The sequence below is a fragment of the Olea europaea genome, unplaced genomic scaffold, assembly GCF_002742605.1.
Source record: "Olea europaea var. sylvestris unplaced genomic scaffold, O_europaea_v1 scaffold187, whole genome shotgun sequence".
In the NCBI taxonomy this organism is placed as follows: Eukaryota; Viridiplantae; Streptophyta; class Magnoliopsida; order Lamiales; family Oleaceae; genus Olea; species Olea europaea.
Window position 1 is genome coordinate 666,873 of NW_019236492.1, and position 24,167 is coordinate 691,039.

The 24,167-nt window shown below is 34.0% G+C and overlaps 2 protein-coding genes across 2 annotated transcripts; both read right to left on the reverse strand.

The window, feature by feature from the left end:
• Positions 1-254: 254 nt before the first annotated feature.
• On the reverse strand, positions 255-4,676 carry LOC111378802 (beta-glucosidase BoGH3B-like). Its single transcript, XM_023002056.1, has 10 exons — positions 4,493-4,676; positions 3,361-3,607; positions 3,043-3,247; positions 2,837-2,927; positions 2,612-2,757; positions 1,732-1,975; positions 1,545-1,649; positions 1,258-1,440; positions 966-1,167; positions 255-856 (listed from the first exon to the last, which is right to left on the reverse strand). Exons 2-10 carry the CDS (start codon positions 3,593-3,595, stop codon positions 369-371), a joined length of 1,899 nt encoding a protein of 632 aa, XP_022857824.1. The 5' UTR covers positions 3,596-3,607; positions 4,493-4,676; the 3' UTR covers positions 255-368.
• A 12,961-nt stretch (positions 4,677-17,637) lies between these two features.
• On the reverse strand, positions 17,638-21,132 carry LOC111378803 (protein QUIRKY). Its single transcript, XM_023002058.1, has one exon. It carries the CDS (start codon positions 20,850-20,852, stop codon positions 17,754-17,756), a length of 3,099 nt encoding a protein of 1,032 aa, XP_022857826.1. The 5' UTR covers positions 20,853-21,132; the 3' UTR covers positions 17,638-17,753.
• Between the last annotated feature and the right edge of the window lie 3,035 nt (positions 21,133-24,167).

Below are 24,167 nucleotides of genomic sequence, written 5' to 3' on the forward strand. Positions count from 1 at the left end.
GGAACACGAGCGAGTAACAAAGCCTCGACTGTCTCGGATAACAACTCGAGCCCCAATAACGCCTCAATCACTCCATATTACAGCATCCGAAGTCAGCCTCAAGGAACCACCTGTTGCTGCCGCCATCCTCTATACCCAACTCAGCTCTAATTTTACTGCACTCTCTCGTAAAGACATTCAAATTTAGTTATTCAATCAGAGACTGGCTGGACCAGTACTATGTTTATACTTCATAGTAAAGACAGAAACAAACATAATAAGAAACAAATATTTCATTAATTTTTTCACCAAATTACAAATCGAATCAAAATCCGTGTGTTGGGACATAATCATCCCAACAAAGGTGAAACAATGAATTAACTATGGATTTAATATTCCTTTGTGGGTTCTGTGGTTAATCCATATCCAAATGGGAACAACGGATCATAATGCTGATCTCCAACATTCATTGGAAGCTGATCAACAGTCTTGAACCACGTACGTGAAAGCTTGCCCGAGAAGCCATAGTCACCAAACAAAACATCAGCAACACCTTGGCCTTCAGTTCCCGGGAGCCAAGCAGCAACAAGGGCATCAATTTGATCAAGATATGGTTGAATCACTACTGGACGGCCAGTGATGAGAACAACAACACATTTCACAGAACCGCAGACATTTGTTATGATACTCGATCCCGGGTCAGGAAGCGTCAAGTTTAAGCTATCGCCGTTTGTTTCTGAATATGGTGGTTCCCCCACCACTACAATGGCGTAAGAGAAGTTGTTCGACTTTACATAGCCAGCATCTGGATTTTCAGTGAACACAACTTCCGTTTTAGGGTCAACAGTATTCTTTATGGCCGTAAGAATCGTGGTACCTGATCATATCAAAGACATTAGGATGCTGAGATTGATGCAGTTATGAAAATCATTTTAAGTATAGGAGTTCTGAAATATTTATTCTGAAACTAGATTTAATGGATTTACCAACTGTAATGTTGCCGGTTTGTCCCTGCCATTGAATTGTCCACCCGCCACACTGATTACCAATATTGTCTACGTGGGTTCCCGCCACTAGTATTTTTGGTGACTTCTTTGAAAGTGGTATCAACGCCTTGTCCGAGGATCCACCATTTTTAAGCAGTACAAGAGTTCTTCTTACTGCTTCCCTTGCTAGTTCTCTATGCTCCTGTTAAAAATTACACCAGCATATCAACTAAAACTTTTCCATTACACACGGGTTTCGCAGTGTCGAGTTGACGAAATTTTTTTAACTGACCTGACTTCCTAGGTATTTAGTCATGCTATAATCAGCCAAAGGATTTTCAAATAGTCCCATCATGAATTTCACCCTTAAAATCCTCTTCACTGCATCGTCAATTCGGCTCATTGGTATGAAGTTATTTTTCACCAAGAAGGTTAGACCATCAATAAATTCCGTGTAATTGTATGGAATCATGAGCTGCAATTTAAAGTACCAATGTGAATCCATCAGTCTAGTGGACATGCGCAATGCCATTCAAGTTATATTTATTACATATAAAAGCAGATATATAATGTACAAACCATGTCAATGCCTGCATCAACTCCTTCTAGAATCGAATATGTGTAGTTTGCATGAGGTGGAGAAGTAATTCGGTCAAGACCTTGCCAGTCAGAAATGACAAAACCCTGTGACACATCAAAAACTAATCTTAGTTGCCCTGTTCGTCAATGACTTCCTATTGAACTTTGATAAGGAATTTGGATTTACTCTGAAACGTAGTTTATTCTTAAGAAATCCAGTGACAAGTTCACGATTAGCATGCATCTTTACTCCGTTCCAGCTTGAGTAGGAGACCATGACAGTTGACACACCCTTAATGATTGTATCATAATAGGCTGGCATGTGGATATTCAGCAGTCCATGCCAGTTTGTCACTGTATTGTTCTCATTGATGCCTTTGGTTGTTCCACCATCACCCACAAAGTGCTTTGCACAAGCCAAAACCTTTTCTCTAGGTAAAATACAAGTAAAATAAATAAGCTAATATCAAAACAAAAGTCCATTAATAATTGGAGCAAAGAAATACTAAAAAATTCTTATCATGCTTGTCATGTACTGTTTGTCCTTATTCTTAGGTGTGAAGAGCAAACATTCGTGAAGTAGGTGCGGACATATATATGTGAATTGTCAACTATTCTTCATATTCAAGTATTTTCCACTAGTAAAGTACACACATTAACGAGCAAAATTTGAATCTTGACAACAACGTTAGACCTGCGAATTGTTCCGGTCTTCTTTGCCGTCATTTGTACATCACAATTTTTTTCCCTTTAACGTAATCATCGGAACTATAGTCCGTAGAATTAGTCCTTGTCCAATTGCAAACCATTCTATGTGACAAAAAAGTCTTGGAAGAGTCGTCCTAGGGGTCGTTTATTATTTGATTGTTTGCCGACAAGAGTTGCTTTCCCGTCAATCTAGTGGCCAACTTACTCTAGAAGGAATTTTTCTAAAATCTGTCTCTTTTCATGCTAAAAATTATTTACAGAAAGGACAAGCATTGATTTGTGAAAAGATCACTGCTTTATTTAGGAAAACAGTGTTAAAAATTCAATAGAAAGACCAGTTTATTCAACCTAAAACTTACTTTCCACCAACGTATGGAACACCTTTCCGAGAATTAGCAGGCAAATCCCCTTGAAGTCCCGGTACCAATTCAGTCATTGCCTGAACTATAGCAGGATCTTCACTGTAGCTTTCATAACAACGACCCCATCTTGGATCTCTACAGACCTATCAAATGGAGCAAGCATTAATAAAAAGGAGATATTTTCAAGAAAACCGCAGTAAATATTCATACAAGACTAATTACCGCAATGCAAGGTGCAAAAGCATAAGTTATGCCCGTGGCTCTGACTTCAAGAGCAGTTGCAGCTCCAATCTTCTTGACCAGTACAGGATCCCTGTTCAGATAAAAACATTTTATGATTGATCATTCTCAAGATAAATGATTCAAAAGATTGTTGCAAAAACTAATCAAATTGGGAAAAAGATCAATATAACTGAGTATCTACTTGCCTTGTTGCTCCAAGACCAATATTGTGGGGGAAAATTGTAGCATTATAGACATTGTTGTTGCCATGAACTGCATCAATCCCATATATCATCGGTATCCCAAGACGGGTTGATAATGAACCCTTTTGGAAGTCATTCACCATGTCCACCCAGGTCTCAGCCGATGCCTGTGGAGCCGGAACACTACCTCCTCCACTCAATACACTTCCTGCTCCAAGAACCCAAAAATACACACAAATAAATCCCAAATTGCATAAACTATAATTTGAACTATATAAATTATTGATTCAGAGGGCAATGCTGATTTGTACTTGTTCATACCTATATAGTACTTCTTCATGACCTCAGTTGATGCCACAGAGCGGTCAATTTGTGTCATTTGGCCTATCTTTTCTTCTAAGGTCATCCTGTTCATCAGGTCCTTGATTCTGTGATTTATTGGAATTTTAGGATCTTTATAGATCATACGTTCTGCATTTGCTATAGCTGTCCAGCAACTCAACACTAGAATCCCAATTAAGAATGAACGACTTTTCGCCATTTTTCGACTCAACATAGCCTCCTCACCCTGTAAGAAGATGAAATTTGGCCAAACTAATCAATATGAATACTCCAACAGTGCAGATCAAGACTATAGCAATCAACAGATTTGACAAAGTAAATCCTATCAACATTCATTAATAAAACCAGATGCAAATCAAGAAGAAAGGTCCACGAGTAAAAACAAAGAATTTTGGGTTAGGCATCCTCCAAACCCAACCCTAAATATTCAATACATAATTTCTATTTTACAGTCCAAGACCCTTCAAAAACTCATCTGCAAATTGTAACATTCATTCATATTAAAAGTGTAATTCAACTATAAGAATTGGGTTCAATAATTCTAATAGAAAGACTAAGAATCGAAACACAAGAAATTGGTAAAAATATTAATCCATACTTAGGTTTTGCTTTGCCGAATTTGACACAAGAAATGGTTTTTGTTGCCTTGAATTTTCGATGTAGAAGAGAGCTTCATCAGAGAAAGTAGATGTAAGGAAAGTGGAAAAGAAGCATGGGGAAACGCCTGGGTTAGAGAGTTGGCAATTTTTTCGGTGATTTCCTATTGTAATTTGGGTTCTTTTTATTCATGCCATCACCATAGCCTTCATTTTTTACAGCTGGGGTTTTTCAAACAAAAGGTTTTAAACAATGAATTTTTTTTTTTTTTTTTTGCAAATTTTATTGATAAAATATTATTTTTTTCCACGTTTTTGAACGAGCGGGCTCGTGGGCTCGGCTCGTTGGATGCGACCCCCTGCTCTCGGCCCAATTGACATGGCGAGCCCGAGCAGTTCACAAGCCGAGCTTTGACGAGTCGAGTCGACTCGACCCAATTGACATCCCTAAGAAAAAGTGTAGAACCCTGTAACTTCAATAGGAAAGAACGATATACAGCTATCTGAAAACTTACAGAGAAATCACAGAAAATGAAGAAAAACGCAATGCTGCAGATATATGAAGCAAGCTGAGAAAACAAGAAATGGAGAGAGAAAGCAACACTATTCAGGAACCTCTCTGACCACTATATCTGCCAGAGAAAAGTGAGAGAGATATTTACTCAAAACTGTTTGGAAAAATGTTTCTTGGGAAGAAATGGAGCTGGATACGTGTGGTATTTATAGAAAAAAATTGTTTCAATTAACTTATTTTCTTAGGTCCGTTTTATTGTAAAAATGAGATTTGGATGTAAAGAAAACGAATTTCATGAAATTAAATTGCGTAGAACTTGTTTTATTGAAAATTTGTCAAGTAAATGTGTTTGATTGGTATAATTTTTCACCTAAAAAATATTGAAATTTTGGATCTTTTGGTAATCGTTTTGGTTTTATTTTTCATGAAAATTATCAATTAAGTGGATATATTTTTTTTACAATTGTGGATAGAATATGCTTTGATTGTCAAAAAAAAAGCTGGAAAACCTCACCAAAACCCAAGGAATTGGAATTTCTTTGAAACCAAGAAAATGGGGCCAAATGAGGAAGAACTGGAAAAGAAATTTCATGAAAAATTTTGGGAATCAAACGACACAAATTAAATGAAAAATGGAAAATTTTTCATGAAAAATGGCTCTATCAAACATTCGTTACATACCCTTAGCACTTTTTTGGATTTCAAGAAGTTTACTTTCTAAGCACGCAAAATATAATTGTTACCTAAATCACAATATTTTAGATATCAACGGTTGTGAGTATAAAAGATAGAAATAAAAATGAGTTGACAGATTCACACGGAGATATGATGTATCTCAACTTGGAGCTCGGGCACCCAACATTAATTTTTCTTCAGAAATTTTTTTAATTAAAAGTATAATGAATAATTATTTAAGGATAAACTTTGATGGATCTTTAGTGCATGTTTGACCAAAATTATAAATTTACAATATTATTTAAATTTAAATTAAACATTAATTTCAATTATATAAATTCATAATTATTTCCTGAGATTTTCATTATAACTTAAATTAATGCAGTGTAATTGACCCAAAAAAATAATGTGATAAAACGAAAATTGCAAAATAGAACCTTATCTGGCGAAGTCGGCAGATTTTTCTCCACGCGTGACTGGCTATTAAAGTGGGCATTATAGAAAGAGACGACGTCGTGTACCTGTAACCGGAGAATGCGGGCCAGCAGGGGCACGTTAGAGCACCACCACTTTGTAACCTAATCCAGCTCTTGCTTCCTGTCATCATCCGCCATGTTTGCCATACCTATTAATGAGAATTATTATTATTATTTTCAATGAAACTTAGAAGTTTCCAAATGAGTAGTCAAAAGAGAAACATATCATATTTACGTTGTTTGCCTAAATTAATTACACATTCAAAATGAGGTTGTGATACACGTACAGATACGGGTTCACAAGACTCACATACACCGAGGTGGTGGGTGGGTTGGTTTTTTTTTTTTTTTTTTAATAGAAGTGTTTTTGAATGTTGGTAGGGGTTCTATTCTGTGCACGAAACATTTTCTTCAAAATGTGATTTAGATCTTGTTTGGAATTGGTGGGTTAATTCTGTTCACAATCAATGTACCTTGACTTGACTTTCTAATTAAAAGCCTGTTTGGGTCCGATTTTTTCACCAAAAAAATTGATTTTTTGACCGTTATTTCACTATTTCAGCCGTCATATTTGATTTCTTCTCTCACAGATGGACCTCACTTTTCTTCTAACGGTCAAAAAATCAATTCTCAAAATCACTCCCAAACATGCTCTAAAATTTAATTTCTTCATACTGCATTAATATACTTTAATTTGTGCCGATTTAAGTGATTGTCTAATTTCAAACACTAATGTGACATTTAAATAAAAATAGAACTCTAACGAATTTACCCCATATTTGGTTGTTTGGGAAACGAGGATGAGTATATTAAGCAAATGTTTGGTTTTAAATAAAACTATATTTTTAGTAAATTTTGGTATAAGTTGATGAAATAAATGATTGAAAAATTGATAAGAATTATGAGGTCTATGAAATATGTAGCTGAAAATGAATTTAAGAACCAAAGAGCGAAGTAATCTAGGGAGTCTTCGTCTCACCAATGAATTTAAATTAATTTTAATGGTTTAAATTTATTGGAAGTTATTTCTAGAGACAATTTTTATTTAAATTAAATGGTTTAATAGATCTAGACCATTAGATTAATTTAAATTAACAGACAAGATGCTTTGTAAAGTCCATCGATAGGAGAAACGTTCCCCTATTAATAGTATAATTGTTATTCCGTCGTAGACAATGGAGGCAATCATTAGAGAATTCTTATAGATCACCATTTTTGCGACAAGAAATTTCACTTGGAGGAAGTTGCAAATGATTCTCTCTAACTTATTCATACTCTTTCTTAGAATTTTAATATCGTATCAAACAAATTTATTTTAATTTTTACATTATAATGTACTCTGGAAGTGAGCAACTAACAGTGTCATATTATTTCAAGATATGGTAATAGAACGATTGAAAAAATCATAATGGTGTCCAGTATGTTCAAGTAAAATATTCCTACATTTTATTCCTATTTTTATTTCGTCAACTCCTCATGACAATTTAATTTAATTTGATTCTCGATTTATAAGTTATCTTCATTTTCCTCATACTAAAGGCTAGCTAACTCGTTTCAAGTATAAAATAAAATATAAAATACACCGATTTGGTGCAAACACATGCCCCCACGTGCGAACACAATGGTCCAAGTCCAAATTTTACCATTAACCCACATGTTTGGTATTAATGAGAATTATTATTATTATTTTCAATGAAACTTAGAAGTTTCCAAATGAGTAGTCAAAAGAGAAACATATCATATTTACGTTGTTTGCCTAAATTAATTACACATTCAAAATGTGATTTAGATTTCGTTTGGAATTGGTGGGTTAATTCTATTCACAATCAATGTACTTTGACTTGACTTTCTATTAAAATTTAATTTCTTCATACTGCATAAATGTTCTTTAATTTGTGCCGATTTAAGTGACTGTATAATTTCAAACACTAATTCGTTTGATTGTAAAGGTGGAAAAGACAAATCAATTCCAAGTAAGTTGGAGAAGAAAAAATCACAAAAATCATAGGAATGCATTTTTCATGGAATCGGCCAAAAGCACGCTTTTAAGTGTTTGTACTTTGAAATTCAAACTTCATTTTCATTTTCGTATCAAACAACCAAAGTAAAAAATGAATTCTTCAGATTTGACGTTTTCCATGGAATTTATTCCAATCAAACGGACCCTTAAATAAAAATAGACCTCTAAAGAATTTACCCCATATTTGGTTGTTTGGGATACGAGGATGAGTATATTAAGCCAATGTTTGGTTTTAAATAAAAACTATATTTTTAGTAAATTTTGGTATAAGTAGATGAAATGAATGATTGAAAAGTTGATAAGAATTACGGGTTCTCTGAAATGTGTGTTTGAATTCAATTTATCAAACTTTAGTTTTAATAGTGTATTTTATAGAATTCATAAATTTTATCGATTTTTCAAACACATATTACATCAAATTTTATCAAAATCTGTTAAATTTATTTACGAATATCTGTCAAACAACCCAAAATATTAATATATTTCAAATTTCAAAGGTCGTGCCACTTTATTCAAAATAGCCGTCTTTGAAAGTTCTTAATTATTTTGATTAAAAAAAAAAAGGCCAACGCTAAGATACTTAGAAATAATTTTATTACAAGGTTTAGAAAAAGAAGAGTCAAAAGTAAGAACAATTATGGTTTCAACTTACGACTTTCAAGATGGATTTGCAAAGAAATAAAGAAACTTCTAATCATAATTAAAGTTTTGAGATGGTCAAATATTATAGAAGTTTAAAGCTCAAACTCTTAAATATTAAATGTGTCATCATCATATGGTGTTAGCTGGTTTGAAAACGTCAATATTATAATTTAATTGCTCATTTTATTTTTAGACGTATAAAATTATTTGTTTAAATTTTTTATAAAATGTTATTTATAAGTCTTGTAGTTGTATTTTAAAGGATCGATAAAGTAATTTAAACCCTTATTATTTATTATATTTATGTGTTACTCACATTTAGTTTCTGTTTTGTAAGGTCTGAAATTAAATTTTTAGTAAATTTTGATAAAGTTGATGAAATATGTGGCTAAAAATTATGGGTATCATAAAATGTATATTTAAAATTAATTGTTAACTTTAACTTAAATTAAATTTTAAATTTTAATTTCTACCAAATACAAACTTAATTTTTTGGAGAAAGTGTTTTGTTACCTACTTGACTAAATAATATAATAAAATCAAATTTTATATTCTATTCTTTCTTTTTTTTTTTTATGATGGGGGAACCCGCAGTTATTACTCTACGAGTGCGCATTAGGTAAACTCTCGGACTGACGTAATAGACTGCAAACCACGCTAGCCAGCTAAACTGCACTAGATAAATCCGGTACGAGGAGCTCAACCGAAAAAGTGTTGGTAGGAGAATCGAATTCGTGACAAAAAACTTCAACTCTCACCTACTCTACAAATTCGATCATCCCACGAGGGGCTTTTATGTCTCTTTTATGTATGCATTAGAGGCACCTTTTTAAATTATGTCATTAAGTGTTACCCACATATTTTTTGGGAAAGTGTTAAAACTGTTACCTACTTGACTAATAATATAATAAAATAAAATTTTACTCTCTCTCTCTCTCTCTCTCTCTCTCTCTCTCTCTCTCTCTCTCTCTCTCTCACACATTTGTACCTTGGACATTTGTACCTTGGAGGTGCTCTCTAGAATGTAGAATACTTTTAAATTACGTCATTAAAGCTCCATCTTGGAAAATCTATCCGTTAATCCACATAATAATTATTCAGTTCAATTTTTTTTTGGCATTTTCTCTCTCTCTCTCTCTCTCTCTCTCTCTCTCTCTCTCTCTCTCTCTCTCTCTCTCACACATTTGTACCTTGGACATTTGTACCTTGGAGGTGCTCTCTAGAATGTAGAATACTTTTAAATTACGTCATTAAAGCTCCATCTTGGAAAATCTATCCGTTAATCCACATAATAATTATTCAGTTCAATTTTTTTTTGGCATTAATTGCATTAGAAATCCTTGAAATTATGAGAATTACAAATTCAGTCCCTCATATACTTTCTTGGCCATTTTTGTCCTTGATGTTTTCCTTATTCCCCAGTTGGGTCCAAATACGAGTTTGTTATCTGGGATTAGATATTTCTATTGGTTGTGGCCAAATCGTATGTGCCATAGTTAAGTAACTACAAACTAAAATTAAGATATGGAAAGGACTAATATTATAAAATTAAAAAAGTCCAAGGATTAAATTGTGATTTCATTAAACAAGCTAATTTCTTTAGGATATGTATCGGTGACAGTGACCAACTGGCAATTGACTATTCCTTTGAATATTCAGACATTTCTATTTGAAGAGGATTTTACGATAATAATAAAAATATGATTCTCCGACCACGCGTTTCACTTGTCCTTTCGTTTTTTGTCGTGCACTAACCTGAAAAAAAATAAATTAACGAGATATTGCAGATTGTAAAAACTCGATAAGCATTATATAGAAGGCAATGTACTAGTTCGCTTTTTCAATTCAAGATTGGAAGATTCGTACTTTCCTCTGAGTTCCACAGCATTTTAACCGAAAGAACTTCTTGCCCAATTCATGACTTTCTGTTTTTATGACCAAAAATTGAAAAGGGGCATCTCCCATTGAATATCAAGTAGATAGATTAAAGCGTAATGGTTGATTACGCTATGACAGAGAACATAATTTGTACTTCAAACTGACTTCTTTCTATCTATTTTGCCCTTTTGATCAAGCACCAAACTATATTGATACCAACCGATGCACGTCCAGGATTTATACAGTGTGTTAAGATATAAATTCTTTAGGAAAAAATAAAAAGATTAAGCCACCATTTGGTAAATTTATAAAGAGGAATAATAGTGAGTTTTGTAAAATTCGTTGATAATAATTCCGAATAAATTTATAAATTATTTATAAAACTATTTTTCAAACAGAGGCTAAAATCATTTTCTTATCCGGCGAAGTGGGCGAGAACCATCTCCACGCGTGGTTGACAGGGGATGATAAAAGAAGTTGGCAATGGACCACATTGTTTTAATTATGCTAGTGTGAGAGTGACTAGATACCATAAGTTGAGTTGTGTTTTAAGAAGTCTGTCTAAACGCAGAGTGTGAAAAATAATATCCCCCGCTAATGCCAAGATGAGAAAAAGGTGAGCAACTTTATATCGACCATCTAAAGCATGTCAAGACGCAAAATGGCCGCGTCTTTTCCTTTGGTTGGTGATGCTTTCTTGTGTTGAAGTTTAACCCAATAAAATGTTCAAATATTGCTAAAATTTGAAAAGATAACAAGTCTGAGAAAAAATTCATCCTTATCCTAATCTAGCCTATGCACAAAGCATTATTGATTTGAGATATTTATGATTTTGAAAATTCTGTTTTTGTTAAAAACTAGAAAAAATAAAATAAAATTTCAAGGTATGATTTATTTCATTTATTTATTGATTTATAATAATTATAATAATACCTAAAACCTAGAAAAATCTCATTACTCCTTGACATGTTTGGGCTGATAACGTTTGAATCTTGAACTTCACGACTTATGTCTTTTGGAACCTTGACAGTTAAGAAAATGAGTCCGTGAGTACTGACTATACTAATAGTGTTGATATTTTATAGTTAAGCTCACTTTGGCAAAATTTATAAATATTTATAAAGTAGAACATCATTTTTAACCATGCATAAGAGATCCATATGTATTAATTTATTCACTCATTTTTATTTATGTGTAAATTAAATCATTTATAAATTCTTCACAAACAAAGGTTGATCCATAGTGCACTTTTGCACTATTTACAAGTTTCTTGAAAGGAGATTTCTTGATGACAAAGTTCAAGTAAATATTTTTTTTTTTAAAAAATAAAATTTAAAATGTGATGCTGAGCTATGTAATATAATATGAGACAAGGCAAGTATTATGAATTTAATTCTGTTTTACTTTTGGAAGTATGCAAGTTTCAATTTTTTTTTTACGGGAAATTGCGACTATAACATGACGGATCACTCATTGAGTACAAAATTCAAAATTTTAAATTTATCATCTCTTTACATAGTCGAACTTTTAAATGAGACAATTAAATAAAATTACATAATTCTTCACAATCTACGCAGTATAGGTTGGATCACGACTTTAGACTATAGGTATTTGTAATCTAGTAGAGAGCTTGAACACAAAATTATCCAATTTGATTTAATTGTTAGCCCAACATGTGCAATTAGCCCCCATTTGAGCCACATTATTAAAAAAATGAGAATGAAAAATATGGTTGTTATGGTTCCACACAAGAGATAAAAAGTCAAATATAATGTCTTGATGTGATGGATAATGATTATATTTTTCATTTTAATGAGGTAAAAATGGAACTCAAACAGTGCCTAAATTTTATGTGGCCTAACGGCTAGTTCAATGTATATATTATACACCCATTTTGCTGTTTTGTTGTAACGATAATGAACACGTATGACCAAGTCCACGTGCAAACACAGCAGTCCAAATTTAAGGTTCAAATATTAAGACAACTAGACAAGCAATGCTATTTATTTAAAATAGAGAGAATGATTATATGATGTAATGATAGAGTATTATCATTTGTAAATCGTGCTTATTGATCAGTGTTGATGTGTCATACATGTGGCCCAATGGTGTGACTGTTCACCACGTTGGTGGTGGAATGATAGTGGTGTAGATTGTAGTGACAGTAACAATTGTGTAACATGGAATGTTATAAGCGACAACGAAAATTGGTGGAGGTACACTGCAGCATGTAACAACTGGCTGTGACCATATTAATGGTATAAGATTTACGTACAACATAATTTATTTCAAGTGATATGATAGTGATGATAGTGACAACGGGTGTTGATGGTTGTAACACGAAGTATAATGTAAAAAAATTAAAAGAAAAAATAATAAGAAAAATAGTATATTGGGGTTGAGAAGATCGTATAGTATAATGAGAAAAAATAACGCTATCTAACACATCGATGCTAAAATATTATACTATGTGCTATCATAATATATTATTTTACAGATGATGCTATATACCAATAGTCATTAAAGTATTATAAATTCTTATCAATTACGTGAATTCAAGATTTATATGGAATCCATAAGAATCTCATTAAAAAGATGAAATTTTAGAAAAGTCCCATCCAAATCTGTTGAAATTTCTTTATTAATAAAATCTTTATAATTTCACCAATTATTGAAGACACATATATTTGAATAAATTTTAATCAAATCCATTAAAATTTTAGTTGGAAGCACTTAAATTTTAATAGAATCTATCATAATCTCTATCGAGAATGCCTGAATTTACAAGAACTTTTAAAATTCTATAAATTTTAAGTTGAGGACACCTATTGTCTCTTTGTGAATGGTTTCCCTTTTATTTTTAGCAGTCAAAGTTAGACGTGCATTCACGTTATTCTAAAATACTTAATAAGTGATGTAAAAGCAATATTTGGTACCAATTTGTTGGAGGATTTGATGAGTCTTGGACGAATTAAAAAAAATAAAATTTAGCATAAAAATTTAAAATAAGAAAATTGTACTTAAATTATATTCTCAAAACTCAATTTCTATGATTGAAATTTTTTGTAATGATGAAATACTATAAATGAATAATCTTTTTATATTACATTTGATACATAAAATTAATTGTTAATAAATAAATTTAAACACCCATTAAAATTTCTAAATACATGAATATAAATAAATTCATCCATACTAACTCTAAATTTATGAAATTCAAGATTCATCAAGTGAAAATTCATTGAATTTTAATGTTAATGTTAATTAATTTACAATTAATAATACAAATTTCATTAATGAAAATAATTATGCAGTAATTATTATATATAGAAAAACAAAAAGTAATGTATTATTGAAATAATTGAATTGTAGGAGGGTTAAAATCTTTCAAAAAATTATTCTCCCTCGATGTGATATTTTTATAGATTATAGATATTTAAATTTAACCCTCCAAAAATGATTTTCCCTCTATGTGATATTCTATAGATTATAGATATTTAAATATTTCTGAAGAGTTGGGCCACTGCGAAATTGGGTCTTTATCTCGCTTGGACTTTTATTCCCAGCCTTGGCCCAATTTGGTAATTAGGCCTTTCTTTTGGTAACGGCGTGACATACGTAAATCGGAAAAATTCATATATACCCAGTACAAAAAACTAATTCACACTTTACTGTGTAATGGTAATGAAATTAAAAAAAATAAATACTAATTACTATTTTAATTATCTTTAAAAATACTAACTTCCAAAATTATAATCCAAACCACATTTCGTAATTGATGTAATTTGAATTTAGCCATTTTTCATGCTTCCCATTTCATGTCCATTCCAAATTCATGTATTAAAAAAAAAAAAAAAAAAAAAAAAAAAAAAAGGGAAACAAAGAAGGGATGGGGGTATAAGTTTCCCTAATTTTAAAAAATCTCAGAAATATTCCATGAATTTTCCTTTCATTTTATAAAATTTCTTTCTTGTTTTTTGCTCTAATTTTTTATTTAGGAAAAACTAATTTGTTTTAATTTTAAATTTTTTATTTGTTTGTCTTTTTGGTATAAAAGTTATTTAATTTTAATAAAAAATGATTTCTCATTTTCAAATGGATCAAATATATCTAGTAAAATATGAATAAAAACGATTAAAGATTTAAGATCTTTGATTTATTTCTTGAATATTAATATTTGTGATAATATTATTTTAGTTTTCTATAGTTCGTACAGTATTGATGTAAATCTTATAAAAAATACAAAAACTAGGGAAAATGAGACTAAATTAAGCAATATAAAACATTTAATGAATTTTCAACTTAGTTACTTAAATCATTATAATACATTTAATTATGTTGACTATTTATTATGATATTTTTTTAGCAAAATGATTTCGTTAAATGAAGGATATTAAAAAATATATCTTAAGAAACATTAAAAGGAAAAATATATTTATATGACAATGCAATTTTAAAATTAAATAGAGGGGTAAATGGAAAAAGTATATTTACCTTCAGCTGATAGGGAGAATCTGCAATAAAAAGTAAATGCTAATGGACGTTTTAAAATTTTTTAAATTAGGAGAATATGTCTTTGTAATTATCATAAACTTCAGAACACGTTGGTATAATTTGCTCTTTTAATTAATTTAAGTAAAAATTTAGCATGCACATGAGTATAAAGTAACCTTTAGAGATGCCTCGTGGCCTTCTTCGAATATTTTTAAAAAGAATAATGTTATTCATAATAAGAACTATGAGATGTCACTCAACATGATATACATATGATAATTTATTATTTGATACATCAGGCAATAAAAAACTATCACATTAACACATCAAATAATAAGTTACCACATGAATACCACTTATGATTGACTTTTGTATAGTTGATTATGAATTTCATGAAGTAGAGATCGGGACTACTCCAAGCTAGGGTTTTCACTGCCTTATAAGAGAGAGACGAGGCCTAGTGCGCTTGCTCCTCTGTTTGCTTAGTCAATTAGATACCTGCTTGAAGCTATTCTCTCTCTTTATAGCTCTGCCCGGAAGGGCCGTGATCAAATCATCTTGGGAGTTGTCGGTGCCAATCCCTGCACTTCCTTTCTGCTCTCCGAATCCTTGCCTGATCTCCTTTCTAGCCTTAAGACTACCCCCTATAGTAGGTGTATTTTTTCCCTGAGTCAAAATCAAAAGACCTTATCTTTTGTCGTCCTCCCCTTTCGAATGGAATGATTCAATGTGGATCTACCGTCCCATAGATGAAAGAAATGATATCTTTGCGAGGAGCATAGAATTCTCGTATATAAAATGAGATTGGTAAGATCAAGCGTCGGATGGTGTGGTGTAAGCATAATGTGATGATTGATTTCAATAGAGTTGGCATAAAGATAATAGGATAAAGCTTCTTTTTCTTTTTTGGGAAAGCAGAGATGGAACGATTGATAGATGGTGTCCGTAGGGGCTATTCTCTATGGGCCCTTCAAGTATGCTTCTTTTCCTTTAGAGGTCGCAGTAGTCAGGTAACAAAACATGGCACTAAATGCTTGGAAGCGATCATCCTGGAAAGATTTGATTCAAAGAGATGGGTATCCGTTCCGAAGAGCTTGTTCCCCCCTCCGCTATGGTCTTGATCCTTTCCATAGGTACTGCTCCAGGGTACCAGATGTGAGTGAAAAAAGGGCTTAGCTCTTGCAAGAGCTGCACCAATGAACCTCTCATTCATATGAAGACAAGTAAGTCTTTCCTTCAGGGTTCTCTCATCGGACGATCTGTCCATGGTCATTGGATGGATTGAATCACCCAAAAGGGACCTTAGAAAAGAAAAATCCATTTTCAATCAATCGACGGCTGCGAAAACCGAGTTGGAATGCTTGGTAAGATTCTATAATGCCTGCTTTTGGTTCTTAGACGAGGAAAGCAATCCAATCAGTGTGGTCAGTCCAGTCAAGTCCTTGACTTCGGTCGTCAGTTGAAAGTCAAGAAGTAAGTAGCTGCTCTCCTAGATGCACGAATGAGGAGAGAAACCAGCCTCGCTCAGCGCAAAATAATATTCTATAGAATAGAAGTTCCACATCGTTGTGACTCTTAGACAATAGTCCTATTAGAATCTACACCGGATCCGGCTCGGCTATTGATAGAGTGAATAGATCTGCCATTTCTTGAAATCTCTCTTCTGATTCAAAATCGTGGTGTAACGTGTATCCTCGCCTGTTCCGGTCATGGAATAGATGAAATAAATCAAAAAATGGATTTTTGTTCAAGAATGAAATCTTATTGGAACTGTCCATATTCGGTTCATCCTTCGGAACCCTATCACACCCCGGATCTTATGAAATAGGATGAATTGAGACAGTATTTTGTAAATACGTAATTATCTTGAATATATTAATCATTTCTTTATTTTCCGATCGCCTGGAAGGGACAAAAGAAAGATCTTGTTGTTTCTTCAACAATTTCTAATCTTTAGTGGACCTCTCAGTAGAATTCGAACCCAGATGAAGTTCTGACCATCTATCAGAGAAAAAAGAACGAACGAATCTTGTAGGATTCCCAAGAAATTCTTCGATTTCTTCTATCTGCTTCTCACGTTCCATGAATAGCCGGGACATTGAGGAATTAAACATATATGCTTGACCTTTCTCGATGCTTTTTTTTTGGGTGACTCACCAACCGACCCAGCAGTGATCGATTGTAGGTAGGCCCTCTCGAAGCGCTTCCAGAAGGCATTGCTTTCTTTACCAATCATAACACCCGGAAAGATGGGCTTCTGTAGATCTAATTCATTACATACCTTGGCAAAGAAACCATGGCAGATCTGTGATTATCTCATGGGGGAGGTGTCAAGCTTGATTAGTCTCCCTTTCTCTTTTGTTATAATGGAAACAATTGCAAAGATTTAATCTTGCTCCCACTATTCAAAAGGAAGACCGAGAAGACGAATGAATCCAATTCTCACTATGAATAACATTTTTCTTTTAAAAATAAGGCACATGGAAATTTTAACACTTTTATTTCATATGGAAAAAGCAACAAATTGCAATTTTCTCTCTCCAAGTAACTTATCTTATATTAAAGGGGGGTATTTGAGAGTCATTTTTATGTAAAAATGCATTTTAAAATAGTAAATTGATGTAAAATGTGTGGTTGAAAAATAATTTTTTTTATTTACGTGTATTATTATTTTAATAAAGAATGCGTGGTTGAAAAGAAGATAGAGAAAAATGCATTTTGAAAAAAATGGCTACCAAACGGGCCTAACATTAAAGATTGTAAGAGAATCTTCCGAGAGTCTTCTAGTATACCTTACGTGATACTGATGTCGAATGAATAGACATCCAAATCCAAAATTGTTTTACATTCCAATAATGATACCTCGGTATCTTACTTTCTTAAAATAAAACTAAATACAATCTAAATTTGAATATGAAAATAAATTTAGAAAGAAAATATAAATGTTATTGAATCATCAAGTCTCAGTCTAACAAAGTTTCTAATACTAGATGATGTCTGTTCATTAGAGATGAACTTTTACATATAGATAGAGATATAAACTGAGCAACACAATCAATGATTAAAATGTTTCCAAGTTACAGCATTCTATCTGATAGAGAAGGCAGCCTTCGGAAGAAATTGAGAGCTGGTGATGGCATTCTGTCCCTAAATATTGGATGTCTCAGATAATAAAATCCAAATGCCATAGCCACCATTTTTGATGGTACCAAATACAATATAAATGCTACAATAAAACACAGTCCAATGAAAATCCCTGTGGCACGAGGGTCGCGCCACATCACCAATGCTTGCACGCGTTCGGCTTGTGTCGCCAAATCTCCCAACACGATTTGTACACGTGCCCCCAACATTCGTAGCTTATCATACCTAGCACGCACGACTTCATTAGGCCTCGTACATGGCATTGCTTCGAACTCTTCATCTAGTTCTTCGCCGTCAACGGACTCTGCTAGCGAAATCTTTGGATCCAAGTGTGGCAATGAGGTCTTTGATCGAAACCTATAATTCCAAGCACCCATCACAAATACATAGAATGCTAATGTTGGCACAATTAAATCCGGAAACCAAACGAGCATCACCAACAATGCGTGTACGAGGATTGTAGCAGTAGGGTTTTTCCATGCACGGGTGTCATCTATCCATTTGAACACGTCTATCACCCCAGCAATCACATTGATGATTCTAAACCAATTAGCTCGAACCTTTCGCATGCTAAATGTGTGCGAGTCAGCATCGAGCATGTAAGTCACCACCTCGTGCCTAAGGGGCGGTTCTGATCGAGACAAGTGTGCAGCCACTATCTTGACCGATATCACCCTCAATGCTTCTTGTTGAACCACACCAATTGGCTTAAGATGGTGCATAATGGGCAATATCGGTTGCGAATACAAGTGTAAGAGATCGAGTGTGGGTGTTGCACGTACAAATCGCACCGCCAATTCTATCTCACCCATTTTTTTCAAACCAGCTTGTGATAAGAAAAGCAATGGAAATGTATTTCGATACACCTTACCCATAGTCAATGTAGATATACGAATACGTACCTTTCCAACACGAAAATCGGGTCGTGTGGCCTCTTTATAGCCGTCCATTTCGAATACTTCCCAACTATCAAATACCCCAATAGTCAAGACAGTAGATGGATCATACACCCTCCAAGTGTACTGCTCATTCCATTTTGGATCCAAACTATCAGAAATTGTACGTGTTCGTATCCATTTACTGCCATACTTCGCCACTGCATAAGCATCAGTAGACCCCTTGCCATTAATTGTTTTCATTGGTAGCAAATTCTTGCACCCAATAATTCCCAATTCAACACTACCAATAGGGGGTTTCCAAAGCTGTCTAGCGGTTGGCCGATAATCACTACACATGTGGGCCCCTTCATCCATCACGTGATATCCACCGTCGAAACATAGCCTCAAGTGGACCCTACCGCGGTATACTCTCTTCTCTTCACTAGGAGCCTCAAGAGTGAACCATCTTGACACCACATTGCGGTCATCCACACGGCGCTCAATGGATGCGAGGGGTATGCTAGCGACGCCCATGACTACTTGCTCTTTTGGTGGCCTTTTTTGGATCAACGAAAATATGAGGTGGTGCACGGTGAATGGCTCGGCTGCGACAAAAATTAGATCTTCATTCCATGATGGAGCCCCGCTACTTGTCACGACAAATTTTGTTTTTAGCACTTGAAATCCGAGTTGAACTCTGATTTGATATGATATGTCTTTCGACGGAGTTAGCAAGGAGATATCTTGTGCTTCAATTATGCTTGATCTCAAGTACCACAATTTAGGTGATTGGTAGATTTTGGATTTTGAGCTAGGATTTCCGGCAGTGTCGGTCTTCCACGCATCGGGGAATGATTCATCTGCTTGCGTCCCTAGCCACGTGGCGAGCATGAGGTCACCCTTGTTTGCCCCACCTTCTTCGAGTCTATACCATTGTGGAGCCAAAGGACTATCAGGTGGGTCCCGAAGAGGGATTTCGCTGACGTCAAAGCATAACCCACCCAAGAAATCGTGTCCTGCCACGTCAGGTGTGGGTCCTAATGGTATGCTGTTGCGAACTGGGTCCCAGACAGAGATTTCTAGTCTGGAGGAATAATCCGGTGAGTCGTGACTAAAAGCAAACGTCTCATCCCACTCAAAAAAGGTGGTTTTTCGAGCCGGTTTTGAAGTGATGTGGCAACCAGAAACATCGATCTTCACCACCGGGTTGCCCATAGTGGGAAGGAATCGAGCTTTAACCACTTGAACAAAGAGGTAATGCATTTTTTCGACCAAGTCGAATGTGGACCGCTCAATTGTAGTTCTATCCGACATATCGGACACAAAGCTACTTACTGATGATGCACGGCTAATTGGCTGAGGGGGGTTGATTTTGTTGACTTTGACTTCAAATGGAGTTCCAGATGCTACAGATGCCATCACTTGATCCAGGTGTATTGGCTCCTGTGGAGTTGGATCCACTGGATTATTTTCTTCTTGTTGCTTCATTTCAGGTTGCTGTTCTGCTTCAGGAGTGGGGTTTTCAGCCGGCAGAGCTGGTGGTGGTTCTTCATTGGGCTTGTCACCATCCGATGGTGGCTCTGGTGGGGTTTCTGTCTTTCTGGGCTCTGCTGCTGGTGGATCACTTGGTGGTACAGATGACTCAGGCGGTGCTTCTGCCGATGCTGGTAGTGATGGTTGTGTCTCAGGCTTCACTTGCTCGGCCGGCGGAGGAGTTGGTGGTGGAGGCGGCGCAGGGGGAGGTACAACCTCATCAACAAAATAAATCTTCAAACCAATCTCCCCCCGAATCCAACTAACCCAATTCTTCTTCTCCAAAGGATAATAAATCAAAGCCTCCTCTCCTTTCTTCACAAATTGCCTCGAACTCAGCCTCACTCTTCCAAGAAAATTATTCCTTGTCGTAGGTCCGACATTACGATCGTGAAAAAGATCCAGTTCTAGCATGTCACCAAACACGTCCGATGTTTTTCCAACGTTAAATTCTAGGGTTTCATTCCATGCAGGATTCAAATCTCGTACCACTGTCCTTGTCTTCCTCCGCTGCCCATAAAAATCAAGAACAGCGTATGGACTCGAGGTTCCATGGCCATCTTTTGGGAGAAGGTTACGTGCATCAATAACTTCCACTACAAGCTTCCTAACAGCTGCCATTGTAAAGATTTAGCAGTTTATCAGTGATATCTTTAGAGAATGGGTTTGAACATTGTTAGATGTGAAAGAAAAGAGAGGTTATGTGTATAAAGAGAGAATTCATATACAGATCAAGTGTCTGTAACTGAGAGAGGGCATTAGTGGAGTTCTTGGTTTTAATTTGTAATAGTAAAGTAAGTAAAGGTAGAAGATAGAGGTTGTTAGAGATAAGAAAAGTGCTTAACTTCATGTGCAAGCAGCTTTTATGCCACTTCCTAGGGCCAAATTCATTCTTTATTGCCTGTTACTTTGCTTCTTCAAGATAATATTTTCTTTTACAGTACATTCTCTCTCTCTCTCTTTTTATTTTTTATTTCCTATTTCTGTTTTAAATGTGGCTAGGGAGGTGACAATGAGTCGAGTGGCTAGCTACTCAAGCTCGAGCTGAACGAGCTAGACACAAATTGCATAATTAGGGGTGCCCATGAGCTCACCTACAAACATCCCACACTATATTTGTAAGAACGTTTCCAAGAGATTTTATTTCATATTTGAGAGATTTTATTTTTAAAGAGCATATTTTTACTTTAGAAAGTATCTCGGAGAGTATAAATTTTTAAATACACCAATATGTATTTATTATTTTTCTCTATCTTTTATTTTCACAATCTCCCCTCCAAATTATTATATTATTTTTCTTCATTTTCTTTGTATATTCTATTTAATTGGGTAAATATATAGAGGATTGAAAAGTGTAATATTTTGAATATATTTAACTATAGAGACCCACTCTCTAATTTTAAATATTAATTTGAAGAGTCTTTTCGTGCATAATTTTAAAAGTTGACTTTTTAAAATAGAAAACATTTCAGTTTTAACTAGCATTTTGAAGATGCTCTAATTATTTTATGTTGTCTTAATATATTCCATCATGTTTTATTTGTAATTTATCATACAAATCAACACGTATCCTAACAGTGTGTGAAACTTCGTTTAATTAATTAACTTACGTATTTGTCTCCTTTTCATTTCAAAAAAATTGACATGGGCTTGAGCCCATCTTGAACATGAGTTGAGTCTAGGGGTCCGAGCTCATGAGCCAACTTGTTGCCATCCCTCTATGGCTATAAATAGTTTAACCTAATTTCTTGAAGTAATTATAGATTAGGAGAAATTATTCAAAAACCTATTTACACTTATAACGACATCACTAGCCGTCGGTTTATATGGCAGTGTAGTTACTACTACATTGTTCAGAACAAATAATTTCTAATTCATTAGATAATATGACAATTGTCCCACTATCAATTTATTCTTTTTTACATAGTCACGTGGGTCTCCAGGTCCCTATTAAGGCATCTTTCCACATTCTTTCATCGATTGGTAACACGATAACTTCATATTCTCCATTCTATTGGTAAATACTTCTCTTTATACTCATCTAGTTATTGCAACTTATATTACACTCGGTAAGTTCTTTACAAATAGTTGTGTCTATATGTTAATGGGTGATAGAGTAATTAAAGTTAGATGAATGAAAATAAAAAAATTGCGCACTTTTCTTTGTCTGAAGCGTTTTTTTTTTTTCAACAGAGAGAGGCAAATAGATGACAAAATACCACTAGTGAATGATGCCCTTTTGACAAAGAATACAATCATAATGTGACCGACCATGTTTGCTTTATTACCTTTGCAGATCCATTTGTTTGACAAAACCTTAACTTTCTCACATTCCTATGTGGAATTGTCTCTTTGGATCTTAACTTGCAATTATACTTTTACATTGATGGGATGGGACTAGGCTGGCATGCAATTAAGTGGAATTTTGTCCAATTAATATCTGAATTTGAAAGAACTATATATTGATTACAACTATACACGTAAATGGGTTATGCGTTAAATCAATATGTTTGACGTTTTTACTATCAATGAATTTAGAGTTTTGCTACATCTACCTGGAGTTTGACACTCCGAGTTACATGCAACTCACATGGGGGATGGGGGGCCCACGCCAATAAATGTGTGGGGCCCGACCCCCTTACTCACATAAGGTAATTTAGAGTGTCAAACTCCGGGTACGAATAACAAAACTCATGGATTTATGGTTTTGTTGAATTTATGTGGTCAATGAATTGTGCTTTTTATTTACGTTTTGGGAGAGATTGTGACGGTATAATGCATCAAGACAATACAAATCGTGTTACAGCAAGACAATACTTGAAAATGCAAGTATCATCTAGTCTGCATAATCTTATTGATCTGCTCAATTTCGTAAACAAAAAACATGGAAATGGGGCCCTATATAGAGATCAAGTCTAAAATAAAATTCAATTTGTTATGATTTTTGAGACAATATTTCAAATAATCACGTTACAAATGACAATAGTCAAAGTTGGAAAGTGATCATTTAAAAAGGTAAAACTTAAAAAAGATCACTTTTTAGCTTTTCTTGTTTGAAATGCCCTTTTGATGAGTTGAATCTTCAATTTAAGTATATCAAAAGTAACTTTATATATATTCCATTTTTCTTGTAAACAAGCATTCAATTCACTTATTTGACTCGACAATTGATCTGGTTTTGGGATAACCTTGATTCAATAGTTGAGTTACTCTAATACCTCGATGCCATGTTTGTTAAGCTTTTACAAGAAAAGTACATGAAAATATCCAATACCCACAATTGGACAACTTCTTTTATAATTATTTGTAAATTGTAACCTTATTATTAGAATAAATATAAACCTCAATATTAGTGTCTAGACCATCTATAACAGGAATCTAACACGTGATGCACCATTAGGTAAATCACTACTCATTAGAATCCACTAAAGAGATATATAGTTTTCTAAAGAGAAACTTTGGGATTTGATATAGATGGGAATATGTAGAGCATAGTTCTTCGCCAACATATCTAACACAAAATACAATTTCACTTCACGGCACAAAAATAAAATAAATGGAAAAATTGCTTTGCTTGGTGCTGATGCATGCCATTTTTTCTCTTCTTTGAGGTCTGCCAAAAAAAAAAAAAAAAAAAAAAAAGGAGTGGTAGAAGTAGATTTGAATCTATGTAGAAAAACTTCAATAGACTTATAATCTCGAACTTCTCAATTGGAATATACTCAAACTCAAATAAATGTGTAAACATAGCCATCAAAGACTAATTATCCTAGCAATAGGTGCACTCTAATTAATTTGTATATATATACATGTATCCTTGTATTCATGAATTAAAATGTATAATAATACATTTACTTAGTATACATGAGTACTACTAACACCACTCTTGTTCTCCTATCCACAGTATGAAGTCTTATCTTTCCCATTTTGGAAAGA